Source organism: Ranitomeya imitator, chromosome 1, assembly GCF_032444005.1.
Source record: "Ranitomeya imitator isolate aRanImi1 chromosome 1, aRanImi1.pri, whole genome shotgun sequence".
Lineage (NCBI taxonomy): Eukaryota > Metazoa > Chordata > Amphibia > Anura > Dendrobatidae > Ranitomeya > Ranitomeya imitator.
In genome coordinates this window covers 72,091,848-72,108,799 of record NC_091282.1, presented here as the reverse complement: position 1 = coordinate 72,108,799, position 16,952 = coordinate 72,091,848, and the positions used below count along the sequence as shown (strand labels likewise).

Here is a 16,952-nt window from a genome sequence, read left to right as displayed (position 1 = left end):
ACTAGCAGTATTTGCTCAGTATTTTACATCAGTATTTATAAGCCAAAACCAGGAGTGGAACAATTAGAGGAAAAGTATAATAGAAACAAATGCACCACTTCTGTATTTATCACCCACTCCTGGTTTTGGCTTACAAATACTGATGTAAAATACTGACCACATACTGCTAGTGTGACGGCAGCCTTATAGTTTAGGGTCCATTGTTATGTTGCTCCATTTCTTGGTGGTAATAGCTGGCACCCCAGTCCAGAATGTCTAGTAATTCAACCCAAGATGTTTAGCGGTTCTGTTCCATAGTCCAGTATGGTTAGTTGTTCGGTTCCACAGTCCATCATGGCTAGTTGTTCGGTTCCACAGTCCAGTATGGTTAGTTGTTCGGTTCCACAGTCCAGCATGGCTAGTTGTTCGGTTCCACAGTCCATCGTGGCTAGTTGTTCGGTTCCACAGTCCATCATGGCTAGTTGTTCGGTTCCACAGTCCATCATGGCTAGTTGTTCGGTTCCACAGTCCAGTATGGTTAGTTGTTCGGTTCCACAGTCCAGTATAGTTAGTTGTTCGGTTCCACAGTCCATCATGGCTAGTTGTTCGGTTCCACAGTCCATCATGGCTAGTTGTTCGGTTCCACAGTCCAGTATAGTTAGTTGTTCGGTTCCACAGTCCAGTATGACTAGTTGTTCGGTTCCACAGTCCAGTATGACTAGTTGTTCGGTTCCATAGTCCAGTATAGTTAGTTGTTCGGTTCCACAGTCCAGTATGGTTAGTTGTTCGGTTCCACAGTCCAGTATAGTTAGTTGTTCGGTTCCACAGTCCAGTATAGTTAGTTGTTCGATTCCACAGTCCAGTATAGTTAGTTGTTCGGTTCCACAGTCCAGTATGACTAGTTGTTCGGTTCCACAGTCCAGTATGACTAGTTGTTCGGTTCCATAGTCCAGTATAGTTAGTTGTTCGGTTCCACAGTCCAGTATAGTTAGTTGTTCGGTTCCACAGTCCAGTATAGTTAGTTGTTCGGTTCCACAGTCCAGTATGACTAGTTGTTCGGTTCCACAGTCCAGTATGACTAGTTGTTCGGTTCCATAGTCCAGTATAGTTAGTTGTTCGGTTCCACAGTCCAGTATAGTTAGTTGTTCGTTTCCACAGTCCAGTATGGTTAGTTGTTCGGTTCCGTAGTCCAGTATGACTAGTTGTTCGGTTCCACAGTCCAGTATGACTAGTTGTTCGGTTCCACAGTCCAGTATAGTTAGTTGTTCGGTTCCACAGTCCAGTATAGTTAGTTGTTCGGTTCCGTAGTCCAGTATGACTAGTTGTTCGGTTCCACAGTCCAGTATGACTAGTTGTTCGGTTCCACAGTCCAGTATGACTAGTTGTTCGGTTCCATAGTCCAGTATAGTTAGTTGTTCGGTTCCACAGTCCAGTATAGTTAGTTGTTCGGTTCCACAGTCCAGTATGACTAGTTGTTCGGTTCCACAGTCCAGTATGGTTAGTTGTTCGGTTCCATAGTCCAGTATAGTTAGTTGTTCGGTTCCACAGTCCAGTATGGCTAGTTGTTCGGTTCCACAGTCCAGTATGGCTAGTTGTTCTGTTCCACAGTCCAGCATGGCTAGTTGTTCGGTTCCACAGTCCAGTATGGCTAGTTGTTCTGTTCCACAGTCCGGTACGGTTAGTTGTTCGGTTCCACAGTCCATCGTGGCTAGTTGTTCGGTTCCACAGTCCGGTACGGTTAGTTGTTCGGTTCCACAGTCCATCATGGCTAGTTGTTCGGTTCCACAGTCCAGTATGGCTAGTTGTTCTGTTCCACAGTCCAGTATGGCTAGTTGTTCGGTTCCACAGTCCATCATGGCTAGTTGTTCGGTTCCACAGTCCATCATGGCTAGTTGTTCGGTTCCACAGTCCAGTATGGTTAGTTGTTCGGTTTCACAGTCCAGTATAGTTAGTTGTTCGGTTCCACAGTCCATCATGGCTAGTTGTTCGGTTCCACAGTCCATCATGGCTAGTTGTTCGGTTCCACAGTCCAGTATAGTTAGTTGTTCGGTTCCACAGTCCAGTATGACTAGTTGTTCGGTTCCACAGTCCAGTATGACTAGTTGTTCGGTTCCATAGTCCAGTATAGTTAGTTGTTCGGTTCCACAATCCAGTATGGTTAGTTGTTCGGTTCCACAGTCCAGTATAGTTAGTTGTTCGGTTCCACAGTCCAGTATAGTTAGTTGTTCGGTTCCACAGTCCAGTATAGTTAGTTGTTCGGTTCCACAGTCCAGTATGACTAGTTGTTCGGTTCCACAGTCCAGTATGACTAGTTGTTCGGTTCCATAGTCCAGTATAGTTAGTTGTTCGGTTCCACAGTCCAGTATAGTTAGTTGTTCGGTTCCACAGTCCAGTATAGTTAGTTGTTCGGTTCCACAGTCCAGTATGACTAGTTGTTCGGTTCCACAGTCCAGTATGACTAGTTGTTCGGTTCCATAGTCCAGTATAGTTAGTTGTTCGGTTCCACAGTCCAGTATAGTTAGTTGTTCGGTTCCACAGTCCAGTATGGTTAGTTGTTCGGTTCCGTAGTCCAGTATGACTAGTTGTTCGGTTCCACAGTCCAGTATGACTAGTTGTTCGGTTCCACAGTCCAGTATAGTTAGTTGTTCGGTTCCACAGTCCAGTATAGTTAGTTGTTCGGTTCCGTAGTCCAGTATGACTAGTTGTTCGGTTCCACAGTCCAGTATGACTAGTTGTTCGGTTCCACAGTCCAGTATGACTAGTTGTTCGGTTCCATAGTCCAGTATAGTTAGTTGTTCGGTTCCACAGTCCAGTATAGTTAGTTGTTCGGTTCCACAGTCCAGTATGACTAGTTGTTCGGTTCCACAGTCCAGTATGGTTAGTTGTTCGGTTCCATAGTCCAGTATAGTTAGTTGTTCGGTTCCACAGTCCAGTATGGCTAGTTGTTCGGTTCCACAGTCCAGTATGGCTAGTTGTTCTGTTCCACAGTCCAGCATGGCTAGTTGTTCGGTTCCACAGTCCAGTATGGCTAGTTGTTCTGTTCCACAGTCCGGTACGGTTAGTTGTTCGGTTCCACAGTCCATCATGGCTAGTTGTTCGGTTCCACAGTCCAGTATGGCTAGTTGTTCTGTTCCACACTCTAGTATGGTTAGTTATTCGGTTCCACAGTCCATCATGGCTAGTTGTTCGGTTCCACAGTCCAGTATGGTTAGTTATTCGGTTCCACAGTCCAGTATGGTTAGTTGTTCGGTTCCACAGTCTAGTATGGTTAGTTGTTCGGTTCCACAGTCCAGTACGGTTAGTTATTCGGTTCCACAGTCTAGTATGGTTAGTTGTTCGGTTCCATAGTCCAGTATGGTTAGTTGTGTGATTCCACAGTTTCAGATGTCTGTTGGTCTTGTTTGTCTTATTCATTGTTTTTGTTCTCCTGATCTTCAGCCCCAGTCCAGCATATTTAAAGATTTGGTTCCACAAGACTTGGTATTTTGTTTAGCGGTTTCTTGTCCCATTTACAAGTGTCCAGTGTTTCATATACCAGTTGGAAGTTCTCAGTGGTTTTTGTCCCATTTAGAAATATCCAATGTTTTCTTGTCCCAGTTAGATTTGTCCAGTGTTTCTTATCCAAGTCACAAGTACCCAGTGGTTTCTTTACCCAGTCGGAACTGTCCAGTGGTTTCTTTACCTAGTCGGAACTGTCCAGTGGTTTCTTTACCTAGTCGGAACTGTCCAGTGGTTTCTTTACCTAGTCGGAAGTGTCCAGTGGTTTCTTTACCTAGTCGGAAGTGTCCAGTGGTTTCTTTACCCAGTTAGAAGTGTCCAGTGGTTTATTTACCCAGTCGGATGTGTCCAGTGGTTTCTTTACCTAGTCAGAAGTGTCCAGTGGTTTATTTTCCCAGTCGGAAGTGTCTAGTGGTTTCTTATCCCATTTGGACATGTCCAGTAGTTTCTTGTCTCAGACGAGTGTCCAGTGGTTTATTTTCCCAGTCGGAAGTGTCTAGTGGTTTCTTATCCCATTTGGACATGTCCAGTAGTTTCTTGTCTCAGACGAGTGTCCAGTGGTTTATTTTCCCAGTCGGAAGTGTCTAGTGGTTTAGTGTCCCAGTTGGACATGTCCAGTAGTTTCTTGTCTCAGACGAGTGTCCAGTGGTTTATTTTCCCAGTTGGAAGTATCTAGTGGTTTCTTGTCCCAGTTGTAAATGACCAGTGGTTTCATGTGTCAGTTGCAGGTGTCCAGTGGTTTCTTTTCCCAGTTGGAGTTTTCCAGTAGTTTCTTGTCCCAGTCTTTGATGTTCTTACACAACTCTTTTATCATGAGAAGATGGAACAGAGCAGCTGCCACATATCAGCCTCTCCGTTCTGTGATCAGAGAAGACTCCTTGCTCCTCAAATCCCCCCAAGGACACCATCTGCAAGGAGTTTGTATGTTCTCCCCGTGTTTGCGTGGGTTTCTTCCGGTTTCCTCCCACATTCCAAAGACATACTGATAGAGAATCTAGATTGTGAGCCCCATCTGGGACAGCGATGATAATGTGTGCAAACTGTAAAGCGCTGCGGAATATGATAGCGCTATATAAAAATAAAGATTATTATTATAGAGATGATGATGGCTTCACATGGATCATTTCTTTTCTCAGCAGATTGGGACATGTATTACATATAATGCCTTGAATAGTGAGCAATGTCATCACCCTGATGATAAAGCCCCTGGTATTATATATTTGTATATCCATAGCTAATTCTTTTTCCCTCTTTCCCCAGCGGCTCACATTGGGGTGGGGATCAGCGGACAGGAGGGGATGCAAGCTGTGCTGTCCAGTGACTTTTCCTTCGCCCAGTTTCGATACCTGCAGCGCCTCCTGCTGGTACACGGCCGCTGGTCCTATATCCGCATGTGCCAGTTCCTGAGATACTTTTTCTACAAGAACTTCACCTTCACGTTGGTTCATTTCTGGTATGCATTCTTCTGCGGCTTCTCTGCCCAGGTAAGATGACAAAAACCCTACAGTGAGGTAGATTGTAAGCTCCATGAAATAAAAAGCCAATAAATGTGATAATTTTCAGGTGGGAATATAGAAAATAGAATTATAGGGTTAAGTTTCTTGGAGCAAATGAATAAAATGAGCTTTATCAATGCTTTTCTTATAATTGTACCGCTGATCACATATGAACCCGCCAGTAACACCACCGAGACCGATGTTCATGCTGGCTCAGTACTGCCATCTTGTGGCCATTTATCTGTGCCGCAGCTTAGTCGTGTGATTCATCTGGTGCTGTTTTTACAGACCGTGTATGACGAATGGTTCATCACCTTGTACAATCTGGTGTACACCTCGCTGCCGGTGCTGGGGATGAGTCTGTTTGATCAGGTATGGACTCCAATGCAATTTATTACCTTCAGTAAAAGTAGGCAAGTAAAGTCTAGTTCACCAGTGTGGTCATCCTCAGGGATCGTGAGACAGTTTTCTGGGACCTCTGAAGAGCATCATTACAGAACTAGACAGATTTTAGTATAATGGTCTTTGTCATATTTGCCATATCGTGTCACCAGGACGTGGACGACCGCTGGAGCATGGAGTATCCGCAGCTGTATGATCCCGGACAGAAGAACCGCTACTTCAATAAGAAGGAGTTTATGAAGTGTGTGATCCATGGAGTCTACAGCTCCCTCGTTCTGTTCTTTGTGCCTTATGGAGCCCTGTACGACACAGTGAGGGATGATGGCAAAGCCATATCTGACTACCAGTCATTTGCTTTGATGGCTCAGACCTGTCTGCTGCTTGTGGTATCTGCACAGGTGAGTCTCTAGCCATAGATACTGTCCTGCACCCCAAGTATCAGTGTCATTGTATTGTACCCCAAGTGTCAGTGTCATTATCCTGTACCCCAAGTATCTTTGTCATTGTCCTGTACCCCAAGTATCAGTGTCATTGTCCTGTACCCCAAGTGTCAGTGTCATTGTATTGTACCCCAAGTGTCAGTGTCATTGTCCTGTACCCCAAGTATCAGTGTCATTATCTTGTACCCCAAGTGTCAGTGTCATTATCCTGTACCCCAAGTGTCAGTGTCATTATCCTGTACCCCAAGTGTCAGTGTCATTATCCTGTACCCCAAGTGTCAGTGTCATTATCCTGTACCCCAAGTATCAGTGTCATTATCTTGTACCCCAAGTGTCAGTGTCATTATCCTGCACCCCAAGTGTCAGTGTCATTATCCTGTACCCCAAGTGTCAGTGTCATTGTCCTGTACCCCAAGTATCAGTGTCATTGTCCTGTACCCCAAGTGTCAGTGTCATTATCCTGTACCCCAAATATCTATGTCATTGTCCTGTACCCCAAGTGTCAGTGTCATTATCTTGTACCCCAAGTGTCAGGGTCATTATCCTGTACCCCAAATATCTGTGTCATTGTCCTGTACCCCAAGTGTCAGTGTCATTATCTTGTACCCCAAGTGTCAGTGTCATTATCTTGTACCCCAAGTGTCATTGTCATTATCCTGTACCCCAAGTGTCAGTGTCATTATCTTGTACCCCAAGTGTCAGTGTCATTGTCCTGTACCCCAAGTGTCAGTGCCATTATCCTGTACCCTAAATGAAATGTCAGTGTCATTATCCTGTACCCAAGTGCCAGTGTCATTGTTCTGTACCCAAGTATCAGTGTTATTGTCCCGTACCCCATTTATCAGTGCCATTGTCCTGTACCCAAATATCAGTGTTATTGTCCTGTACCCAAAGTATCAGTGTCATTGTCCTGTACCCAAGTATCAGTGTTATTGCCCTGTGCCCCAAGTGTCATTGTATTGTACCCCAAGTATCAGTGTCATTGTCCTGTACCCCAAGTGTCAGTGTCATTATCCTGTACCCGAAGTGTCAGTGTCATTATCCTGTACCCCATGTGTCAGTGTCATTATCCTGTACCCCAAGCGTCAGTGTCATTCTCCTGTAACCCAAGTGTCAGTGTCATTGTCCTGTACCCCAAGTGTCAGTGTCATTGTCCTGTACCCAAGTATCAGTGTCATTGTCCTGTACCCCAAGCGTCAGTGTCATTCTCCTGTAACCCAAGTGTCAGTGTCATTGTCCTGTACCCCAAGTGTCAGTGTCATTATCCTGTACCCCAAGTGTCAGTGTCATTGTCCTGTACCCCAAGTGTCAGTGTCATTGTCCTGTACCCAAGTATCAGTGTCATTATCCTGTACCCCAAGTGTCAGTGTCATTGTCCTGTACCCCAAGTGTCAGTGTCATTGTCCTGTACCCCAAGTGTCAGTGTCATTATCCTGTACCCCAAGTGTCAGTGTCATTGTCCTGTACCCCAAGTGTCAGTGTTGTTGCCCTGTACCCCAAGTGTCATTTTCCTGTACCCCAAGTGTCATTTTCCTGTACCCCAAGTGTCAGTGTCATTCTCCTGTACCTCAAGTATCAGTATCATTATCTTGTACCACAAGTGCCAGTGTCATTGTCCTGTACCCAAGTATCAGTGTTATTGCCCTGTGCCCCAAGTGTCATTGTATTGTACCCCAAGTATCAGTGTCATTGTCCTGTACCCAAAGTGTCAGTGTCATTGTCCTGTACCCAAGTATCAGTGTCATTGTCCTGTACCTCAAGTATCAGTGTCATTGCCCTGCACCCCAAGTGTAAGTGTCATTATCTTGTACCCCAAGTGTCAGTGCCATTATCTTGTACCCCAAGTATCAGTGTCATTGTCCTGTACCCCAAGTATCAGTGTATCAGTGTCATTGTCCTGTACCCAAGTATCAGTGTTATTGCCCTGTGCCCCAAGTGTCATTGTATTGTACCCCAAGTATCAGTGTTATTATCCTGTACCCCAAGTGTCAGTGTCATTATCCTGTACCCCATGTGTCAGTGTCATTGTCCTGTAACCCAAGTGTCAGTGTCATTGTCCTGTACCCAAAGTGTCAGTGTCATTGTCTTGTACCCCAAGCATCAGTGTCATTGTCCTGTACCCCAAGTGTCAGTGTCATTGTCCTGTAACCCAAGTGTCAGTGTCATTGTCCCGTACCCAAATATCAGTGTTATTGCCCTGTACCCCAAGCGTCAGTGTCATTGTCCTGTACCCCAAGCGTCAGTGTCATTGTCCTGTACCCCAAGTGTCAGTGTCATTATCCTGTACCCAAAGTGTCAGTGTCATTGTCCTGTACCCCAAATGTCAGTGTCATTGTCCTGTACCCCAAGTGTCAGTGTCATTGTCCTGTACCCCAAGTGTCAGTGTCATTATCCTGTACCCCAAGTGTCAGTGTCATTATCCTGTACCCCAAGTGTCAGTGTCATTATCCTGTACCCCAAGTGTCAGTGTCATTATCCTGTACCCCAAGTGTCAGTGCCATTATCCTGTACCGCAAGTGTCAGTGCCATTATCTTGTACCCCAAGTGTCAGTGTCATTATCCTGTACCTCATGTGTCAGTGTCATTATCCTGTACCCCAAGTATCAGTGCCATTATCCTGTACCGCAAGTGTCAGTGCCATTATCTTGTACCCCAAGTGTCAGTGTCATTATCCTGTACCCCAAGTGTCAGTGTCATTATCCTGTACCCCAAGTGTCAGTGTCAATGTCCTGTACCCCAAGTGTCAGTGTCATTGTCCTGTACCCCAAGTGTCAGTGTCATTATCCTGTACCCAAGTGTCAGTGTCATTATCCTGTACCCCAAGTGACAGTGTCATTGTCCTGTACCCCAAGTGTCAGTGTCATTGTCCTGTACCCCAAGTATCAGTGTCATTATCCTGTACCCCAAGTGTCAGTGTCATTATCCTGTGCCCCAAGTGTCAGTGTTATTATCCTGTACCCCAAGTGTCAGTGTCATTATCCTGTACCCCAAGTGACAGTGTCATTGTCCTGTACCCCAAGTGTCAGTGTCATTGTCCTGTACCCCAAGTATCAGTGTCATTATCCTGTACCCCAAGTGTCAGTGTCATTATCCTGTGCCCCAAGTGTCAGTGTCATTATCCTGTACCCCAAGTATCAGTGTTATTATCCTGTACCCCAAGTATCAGTGTTATTGTCCTGTACCCAAAGTATCAGTGTCATTGTCCTGTAACCCAAGTGACAGTGTCATTGTCCTGTACCCCAAGTGTCAGTGTCATTGTCTTGTACCCCAAGCATCAGTGTCATTATCCTGTACCCCAAGTATCAGTGTCATTGTCCTGTACCCAAGTATCAGTATTATTGCCCTGTGCCTCAAGTGTCAGTGTTATTATCCTGTACCCCAAGTATCAGTGTTATTATCCTGTACCCCAAGTATCAGTGTTATTGTCCTGTACCCAAAGTATCAGTGTCATTGTCCTCTAACCCAAGTGTCAGTGCCATTGTTCTGTACCCAAGTATCAGTGTCATTGTCCCGTACCCAAATATCAGTGTTATTGCCCTGTACCCCAAGCGTCAGTGTCATTGTCCTGTAACCCAAGCGTCAGCGTCATTATCCTGTACCCCAAGTGTCAGTGTCATTGTCCTGTACCCAAAGTATCAGTGTCATTGTCCTGTACCCCAAGTATCAGTGTTATTATCCTGTACCCCAAGTATCAGTGTTATTGTCCTGTACCCAAAGTATCAGTGTCATTGTCCTGTACCCCAAGTATCAGTGTTATTATCCTGTACCCCAAGTGTCAGTGTCATTGTCCTGTACCCAAGTATCAGTGTTATTGCCCTGTGCCCCAAGTGTCATTGTATTGTACCCCAAGTATCAGTGTTATTATCCTGTACCCCAAGTGTCAGTGTCATTGTCCTGTACCCGAAGTGTCAGTGTCATTATCCTGTACCCCATGTGTCAGTGTCATTGTCCTGTACCCAAAGTGTCAGTGTCATTGTCTTGTACCCCAAGCATCAGTGTCATTGTCCTGTACCCCAAGTGTCAGTGTCATTGTCCTGTAACCCAAGTGTCAGTGTCATTGTCCCGTACCCAAATATCAGTGTTATTGCCCTGTACCCCAAGCGTCAGTGTCATTGTCCTGTACCCCAAGCGTCAGTGTCATTGTCCTGTACCCCAAGTGTCAGTGTCATTATCCTGTACCCAAAGTGTCAGTGTCATTGTCCTGTACCCCAAGTGTCAGTGTCATTGTCCTGTACCCCAAGTGTCAGTGTCATTGTCCTGTACCCCAAGTGTCAGTGTCATTATCCTGTACCCCAAGTGTCAGTGTCATTATCCTGTACCCCAAGTGTCAGTGTCATTATCCTGTACCCCAAGTGTCAGTGTCATTATCCTGTACCCCAAGTGTCAGTGTCATTATCCTGTACCCCAAGTGTCAGTGTCATTATCCTGTACCCCAAGTGTCAGTGTCATTATCCTGTACCCCAAGTGTCAGTGCCATTATCCTGTACCGCAAGTGTCAGTGCCATTATCTTGTACCCCAAGTGTCAGTGTCATTATCCTGTACCCCAAGTGTCAGTGTCATTATCCTGTACCTCAAGTATCAGTGCCATTATCCTGTACCGCAAGTGTCAGTGCCATTATCTTGTACCCCAAGTGTCAGTGTCATTATCCTGTACCCCAAGTGTCAGTGTCATTATCCTGTACCCCAAGTATCAGTGCCATTATCCTGTACCGCAAGTGTCAGTGCCATTATCTTGTACCCCAAGTGTCAGTGTCATTATCCTGTACCTCAAGTGTCAGTGTCTTTATCCTGTACCCAAGTATCAGTGTTATTGCCCTGTGCCCCAAGTGTCATTGTATTGTACCCCAAGTATCAGTGTCATTGTCCTGTACCCCAAGTGTCAGTGTCATTATCCTGTACCCCAAGTGTCAGTGTCATTATCCTGTACCCCAAGTGTCAGTGTCATTATCCTGTACCCCAAGTGTCAGTGTCATTGTCCTGTACCCCAAGTGTCAGTGTCATTGTCCTGTACCCCAAGTATCAGTGTTATTATCCTGTACCCCAAGTGTCAGTGTCATTATCCTGTACCCCAAGTGTCAGTGTCATTATCCTGTACCCCAAGTGTCAGTGTCATTGTCCTGTACCCCAAGTGTCAGTGTCATTGTCCTGTACCCCAAGTGTCAGTGTCATTGTCCTGTACCCCAAGTGTCAGTGTCATTGTCCTGTACCCCAAGTATCAGTGTCATTATCCTGTGCCCCAAGTGTCAGTGTTATTATCCTGTGCCCCAAGTGTCAGTGTCATTATCCTGTACCCCAAGTGTCAGTGTTATTGTCCTGTACCCAAAGTATCAGTGTCATTGTCCTCTAACCCAAGTGTCAGTGCCATTGTTCTGTACCCAAGTATCAGTGTCATTGTCCCGTACCCAAATATCAGTGTTATTGCCCTGTACCCCAAGCGTCAGTGTCATTGTCCTGTAACCCAAGCGTCAGCGTCATTATCCTGTACCCCAAGTGTCAGTGTCATTGTCCTGTACCCCAAGTATCAGTGTTATTGTCCTGTACCCAAAGTATCAGTGTCATTGTCCTGTACCCCAAGTATCAGTGTTATTATCCTGTACCCCAAGTGTCAGTGTCATTGTCCTGTAACCCAAGTGTCAGTGTCATTGTCCTGTAACCCAAGTGTCAGTGTCATTATCCTGTACCCCAAGTGTCAGTGTCATTGTCCTGTACCCCAAGTATCAGTGTCATTGTCCTGTACCCCAAGTATCAGTGTTATTATCCTGTACCCCAAGTGTCAGTGTCATTGTCCTGTAACCCAAGTGTCAGTGTCATTGTCCTGTACCCCAAGTGTCAGTGTCATTGTCTTGTACCCCAAGTATCAGTGTTATTATCCTGTACCCCAAGTGTCAGTGTCATTGTCCTGTAACCCAAGTATCAGTGTCATTGTCCCGTACCCAAATATCAGTGTTATTGCCCTGTACCCCAAGCATCAGTGTCATTGTCCTGTACCCCAAGCGTCAGTGTCATTGTCCTGTACCCCAAGCGTCAGTGTCATTATCCTGTACCCAAAGTGTCAGTGTCATTGTCCTGTACCCCAAGTGTCAGTGTCATTGTCCTGTACCCCAAGTGTCAGTGTCATTATCGTGTACCCCAAGTGTCAGTGTCATCATCTTGTACCCCAAGTGTCAGTGTCATTATCCTGTACCCCAAGTGTCAGTGTCATTATCCTGTACCCCAAGTGTCAGTGTCATTATCCTGTACCCCAAGTATCAGTGCCATTATCCTGTACCCCAAGTATCAGTGCCATTGTCCTGTACCGCAAGTGTCAGTGCCATTATCCTGTACCCCAAGTGTCAGTGTTATTATCCTGTACCCCAAGTGTCATTGTATTGTACCCCAAGTGTCAGTGTCATTATCCTGTACCCCAAGTGTCAGTGTCATTATCCTGTACCCCAAGTGTCAGTGTCATTGTCCTGTACCCCAAGTATCAGTGTTATTATCTTGTACCCCAAGTATCAGTGTTATTGTCCTGTACCCAAATTATCAGTGTCATTGTCCTGTAACCCAAGTGTCAGTGCCATTGTTCTGTACCCAAGTATCAGTGTCATTGTCCCGTACCCAAATATCAGTGTTATTGCCCTGTACCCAAAGCGTCAGTGTCATTATCCTGTAACCCAAGCATCAGCGTCATTATCCTGTACCCCAAGCGTCAGTGTCATTATCCTGTACCCAAAGTGTCATTGTCATTGTCCTGTACCCCAAGTGTCAGTGTCATTATCTTGTACCCCAAGTGTCAGTGTCATTGTCCTGTACCCCAAGTGTCAGTGTCATTGTCCTGTACCCCAAGTGTCAGTGTCATTATCCTGTACCCCAAGTGTCAGTGTCATTATCTTGTACCCCAAGTGTCAGTGTCATTATCTTGTACCCCAAGTGTCAGTGTCATTATCCTGTACCCCAAGTGTCAGTGTCAATATCCTGTACCCAAGTATCAGTGTTATTGTCCTGTACCCCAAGTATCAGTGTCATTGTCCTGCACCCCAAGTGTCAGTGTCATTATCCTGTACCCCAAGTGTCATTGTCCTGTACCCCAAGTGTCATTGTCCTGTACCCCAAGTGTCAGTGTCATTATCCTGTACCCCAAGTGTCAGTGTCATTATCCTGTACCCCAAGTGTCAGTGTCATTATCCTGTACCCCAAGTGTCAGTGTCATTATCCTGTACCCCAAGTGTCAGTGTCATTGTCCTGTACCCCAAGTGTCAGTGTCATTGTCCTGTACCCCAAGTATCAGTGTTATTATCCTGTGCCCCAAGTGTCAGTGTCATTGTCCTGTACCCAAGTATCAGTATTATTGCCCTGTGCCCCAAGTGTCAGTGTTATTATCCTGTACCCCAAGTGTCAGTGTCATTATCCTGTACCCCAAGTGTCAGTGTCATTGTCCTGTACCCCAAGTGTCAGTGTCATTATCCTGTAGCCCAAATGTCAGTGTCATTGTCCTGTACCTCAAGTATCAGTGTTATTGTCCTGTACCCAAAGTATCAGTGTCATTGTCCTGCACCCCAAGTGTCAGTGTCATTATCCTGTACCCCAAGTGTCAGTGTCATTGTCCTGTACCCAAAGTGTCAGTGTCATTGTCCTGTACCCAAAGTGTCAGTGCCATTATCCTGTCCCCCAAGTGTCAGTGTCATTGTCCTGTACCCAAAGTGTCAGTGTCATTATCCTGTACCCCAAGTGTCAGTGCCATTATCCTGTACCCCAAGTATCAGTGTTATTGTCCTGTACCCAAAGTATCAGTGTCATTGTCCTGCACCCCAAGTGTCAGTGTCATTATCCTGTACCCCAAATGTCAGTGTCATTGTCCTGTACCTCAAGTATCAGTGTTATTGTCCTGTACCCAAAGTATCAGTGTCATTATCCTGCACCCCAAGTGTCAGTGTCATTGTCCTGTACCCAAAGTGTCAGTGTCATTGTCCTGTACCCAAAGTGTCAGTGTCATTGTCCTGTACCCAAAGTGTCAGTGCCATTATCCTGTACCCCAAGTGTCAGTGCCATTATCCTGTACCCCAAGTGTCAGTGTCATTGTCCTGTACCCAAAGTGTCAGTGCCATTATCCTGTACCCCAAGTGTCAGTGTCATTGTCCTGTACCCAAAGTGTCAGTGTCATTATCCTGTACCCCATGTGTCAGTGCCATTATCCTGTACCCCAAGTGTCAGTGCCATTGTCCTGTACCCCAAGTGTCAGTGTCATTATCCTGTACCCCAAGTGACAGTGTCATTGTCCTGTACCCCAAGTATCAGTGTCATTATCCTGTACCCCAAGTGTCAGTGTCATTATCCTGTGCCCCAAGTGTCAGTGTTATTATCCTGTACCCCAAGTATCAGTGTCATTATCCTGTACCCCAAGTGTCAGTGTCATTATCCTGTACCCCAAATGTCAGTGTCATTGTCCTGTACCTCAAGTATCAGTGTTATTGTCCTGTACCCAAAGTATCAGTGTCATTATCCTGCACCCCAAGTGTCAGTGTCATTGTCCTGTACCCAAAGTGTCAGTGTCATTGTCCTGTACCCAAAGTGTCAGTGTCATTGTCCTGTACCCAAAGTGTCAGTGCCATTATCCTGTACCCCAAGTGTCAGTGCCATTATCCTGTACCCCAAGTGTCAGTGTCATTGTCCTGTACCCAAAGTGTCAGTGCCATTATCCTGTACCCCAAGTGTCAGTGTCATTGTCCTGTACCCAAAGTGTCAGTGTCATTATCCTGTACCCCATGTGTCAGTGCCATTATCCTGTACCCCAAGTGTCAGTGCCATTGTCCTGTACCCCAAGTGTCAGTGTCATTATCCTGTACCCCAAGTGACAGTGTCATTGTCCTGTACCCCAAGTATCAGTGTCATTGTCCTGTACCCCAAGTGTCAGTGTCATTATCCTGTGCCCCAAGTGTCAGTGTTATTATCCTGTACCCCAAGTGTCAGTGTCATTATCCTGTACCCCAAGTATCAGTGTTATTATCCTGTACCCCAAGTATCAGTGTTATTGTCCTGTACCCAAAGTATCAGTGTCATTGTCCTGTAACCCAAGTGACAGTGTCATTTTCCTGTACCCCAAGTGTCAGTGTCATTGTCTTGTACCCCAAGCATCAGTGTCATTATCCTGTACCCCAAGTATCAGTGTCATTGTCCTGTACCCAAGTATCAGTATTATTGCCCTGTGCCTCAAGTGTCAGTGTTATTATCCTGTACCCCAAGTATCAGTGTTATTATCCTGTACCCCAAGTATCAGTGTTATTGTCCTGTACCCAAAGTATCAGTGTCATTGTCCTCTAACCCAAGTGTCAGTGCCATTGTTCTGTACCCAAGTATCAGTGTCATTGTCCCGTACCCAAATATCAGTGTTATTGCCCTGTACCCCAAGCGTCAGTGTCATTGTCCTGTAACCCAAGCGTCAGCGTCATTATCCTGTACCCCAAGTGTCAGTGTCATTGTCCTGTACCCAAAGTATCAGTGTCATTGTCCTGTACCCCAAGTATCAGTGTTATTATCCTGTACCCCAAGTATCAGTGTTATTGTCCTGTACCCAAAGTATCAGTGTCATTGTCCTGTACCCCAAGTATCAGTGTTATTATCCTGTACCCCAAGTGTCAGTGTCATTGTCCTGTACCCAAGTATCAGTGTTATTGCCCTGTGCCCCAAGTGTCATTGTATTGTACCCCAAGTATCAGTGTTATTATCCTGTACCCCAAGTGTCAGTGTCATTGTCCTGTACCCGAAGTGTCAGTGTCATTATCCTGTACCCCATGTGTCAGTGTCATTGTCCTGTACCCAAAGTGTCAGTGTCATTGTCTTGTACCCCAAGCATCAGTGTCATTGTCCTGTACCCCAAGTGTCAGTGTCATTGTCCTGTAACCCAAGTGTCAGTGTCATTGTCCCGTACCCAAATATCAGTGTTATTGCCCTGTACCCCAAGCGTCAGTGTCATTGTCCTGTACCCCAAGCGTCAGTGTCATTGTCCTGTACCCCAAGTGTCAGTGTCATTATCCTGTACCCAAAGTGTCAGTGTCATTGTCCTGTACCCCAAGTGTCAGTGTCATTGTCCTGTACCCCAAGTGTCAGTGTCATTGTCCTGTACCCCAAGTGTCAGTGTCATTATCCTGTACCCCAAGTGTCAGTGTCATTATCCTGTACCCCAAGTGTCAGTGTCATTATCCTGTACCCCAAGTGTCAGTGTCATTATCCTGTACCCCAAGTGTCAGTGTCATTATCCTGTACCCCAAGTGTCAGTGTCATTATCCTGTACCCCAAGTGTCAGTGTCATTATCCTGTACCCCAAGTGTCAGTGCCATTATCCTGTACCGCAACTGTCAGTGCCATTATCTTGTACCCCAAGTGTCAGTGTCATTATCCTGTACCCCAAGTGTCAGTGTCATTATCCTGTACCCCAAGTATCAGTGCCATTATCCTGTACCGCAAGTGTCAGTGCCATTATCTTGTACCCCAAGTGTCAGTGTCATTATCCTGTACCTCAAGTGTCAGTGTCTTTATCCTGTACCCAAGTATCAGTGTTATTGCCCTGTGCCCCAAGTGTCATTGTATTGTACCCCAAGTATCAGTGTCATTGTCCTGTACCCCAAGTGTCAGTGTCATTATCCTGTACCCCAAGTGTCAGTGTCATTATCCTGTACCCCAAGTGTCAGTGTCATTATCCTGTACCCCAAGTGTCAGTGTCATTGTCCTGTACCCCAAGTGTCAGTGTCATTGTCCTGTACCCCAAGTATCAGTGTTATTATCCTGTACCCCAAGTGTCAGTGTCATTATCCTGTACCCCAAGTGTCAGTGTCATTATCCTGTACCCCAAGTGTCAGTGTCATTATCCTGTACCCCAAGTGTCAGTGTCATTGTCCTGTACCCAAGTATCAGTGTTATTGCCCTGTGCCCCAAGTGTCATTGTATTGTACCCCAAGTATCAGTGTTATTATCCTGTACCCCAAGTGTCAGTGTCATTGTCCTGTACCCGAAGTGTCAGTGTCATTATCCTGTACCCCATGTGTCAGTGTCATTGTCCTGTAACCCAAGTGTCAGTGTCATTGTCCTGTACCCAAAGTGTCAGTGTCATTGTCTTGTACCCCAAGCATCAGTGTCATTGTCCTGTACCCAAAGTGTCAGTGT

At 45.8% G+C, this 16,952-nt stretch overlaps 1 protein-coding gene across 2 annotated transcripts in view; it reads left to right on the top strand.

Annotated features, from left to right (window-relative positions):
* Positions 1-16,952, top strand: part of LOC138662352 (phospholipid-transporting ATPase ID-like) — a 283,179-nt gene that overhangs the window by 229,662 nt on the left and 36,565 nt on the right. For both annotated transcript variants that reach the window (XM_069747882.1, XM_069747872.1), the window contains exons 23-25: positions 4,738-4,961; positions 5,262-5,345; positions 5,528-5,773. In XM_069747882.1, coding sequence (XP_069603983.1) covers positions 4,738-4,961; positions 5,262-5,345; positions 5,528-5,773 — 554 coding nt within the window. The remainder of the gene's footprint in view (positions 1-4,737; positions 4,962-5,261; positions 5,346-5,527; positions 5,774-16,952) is intronic.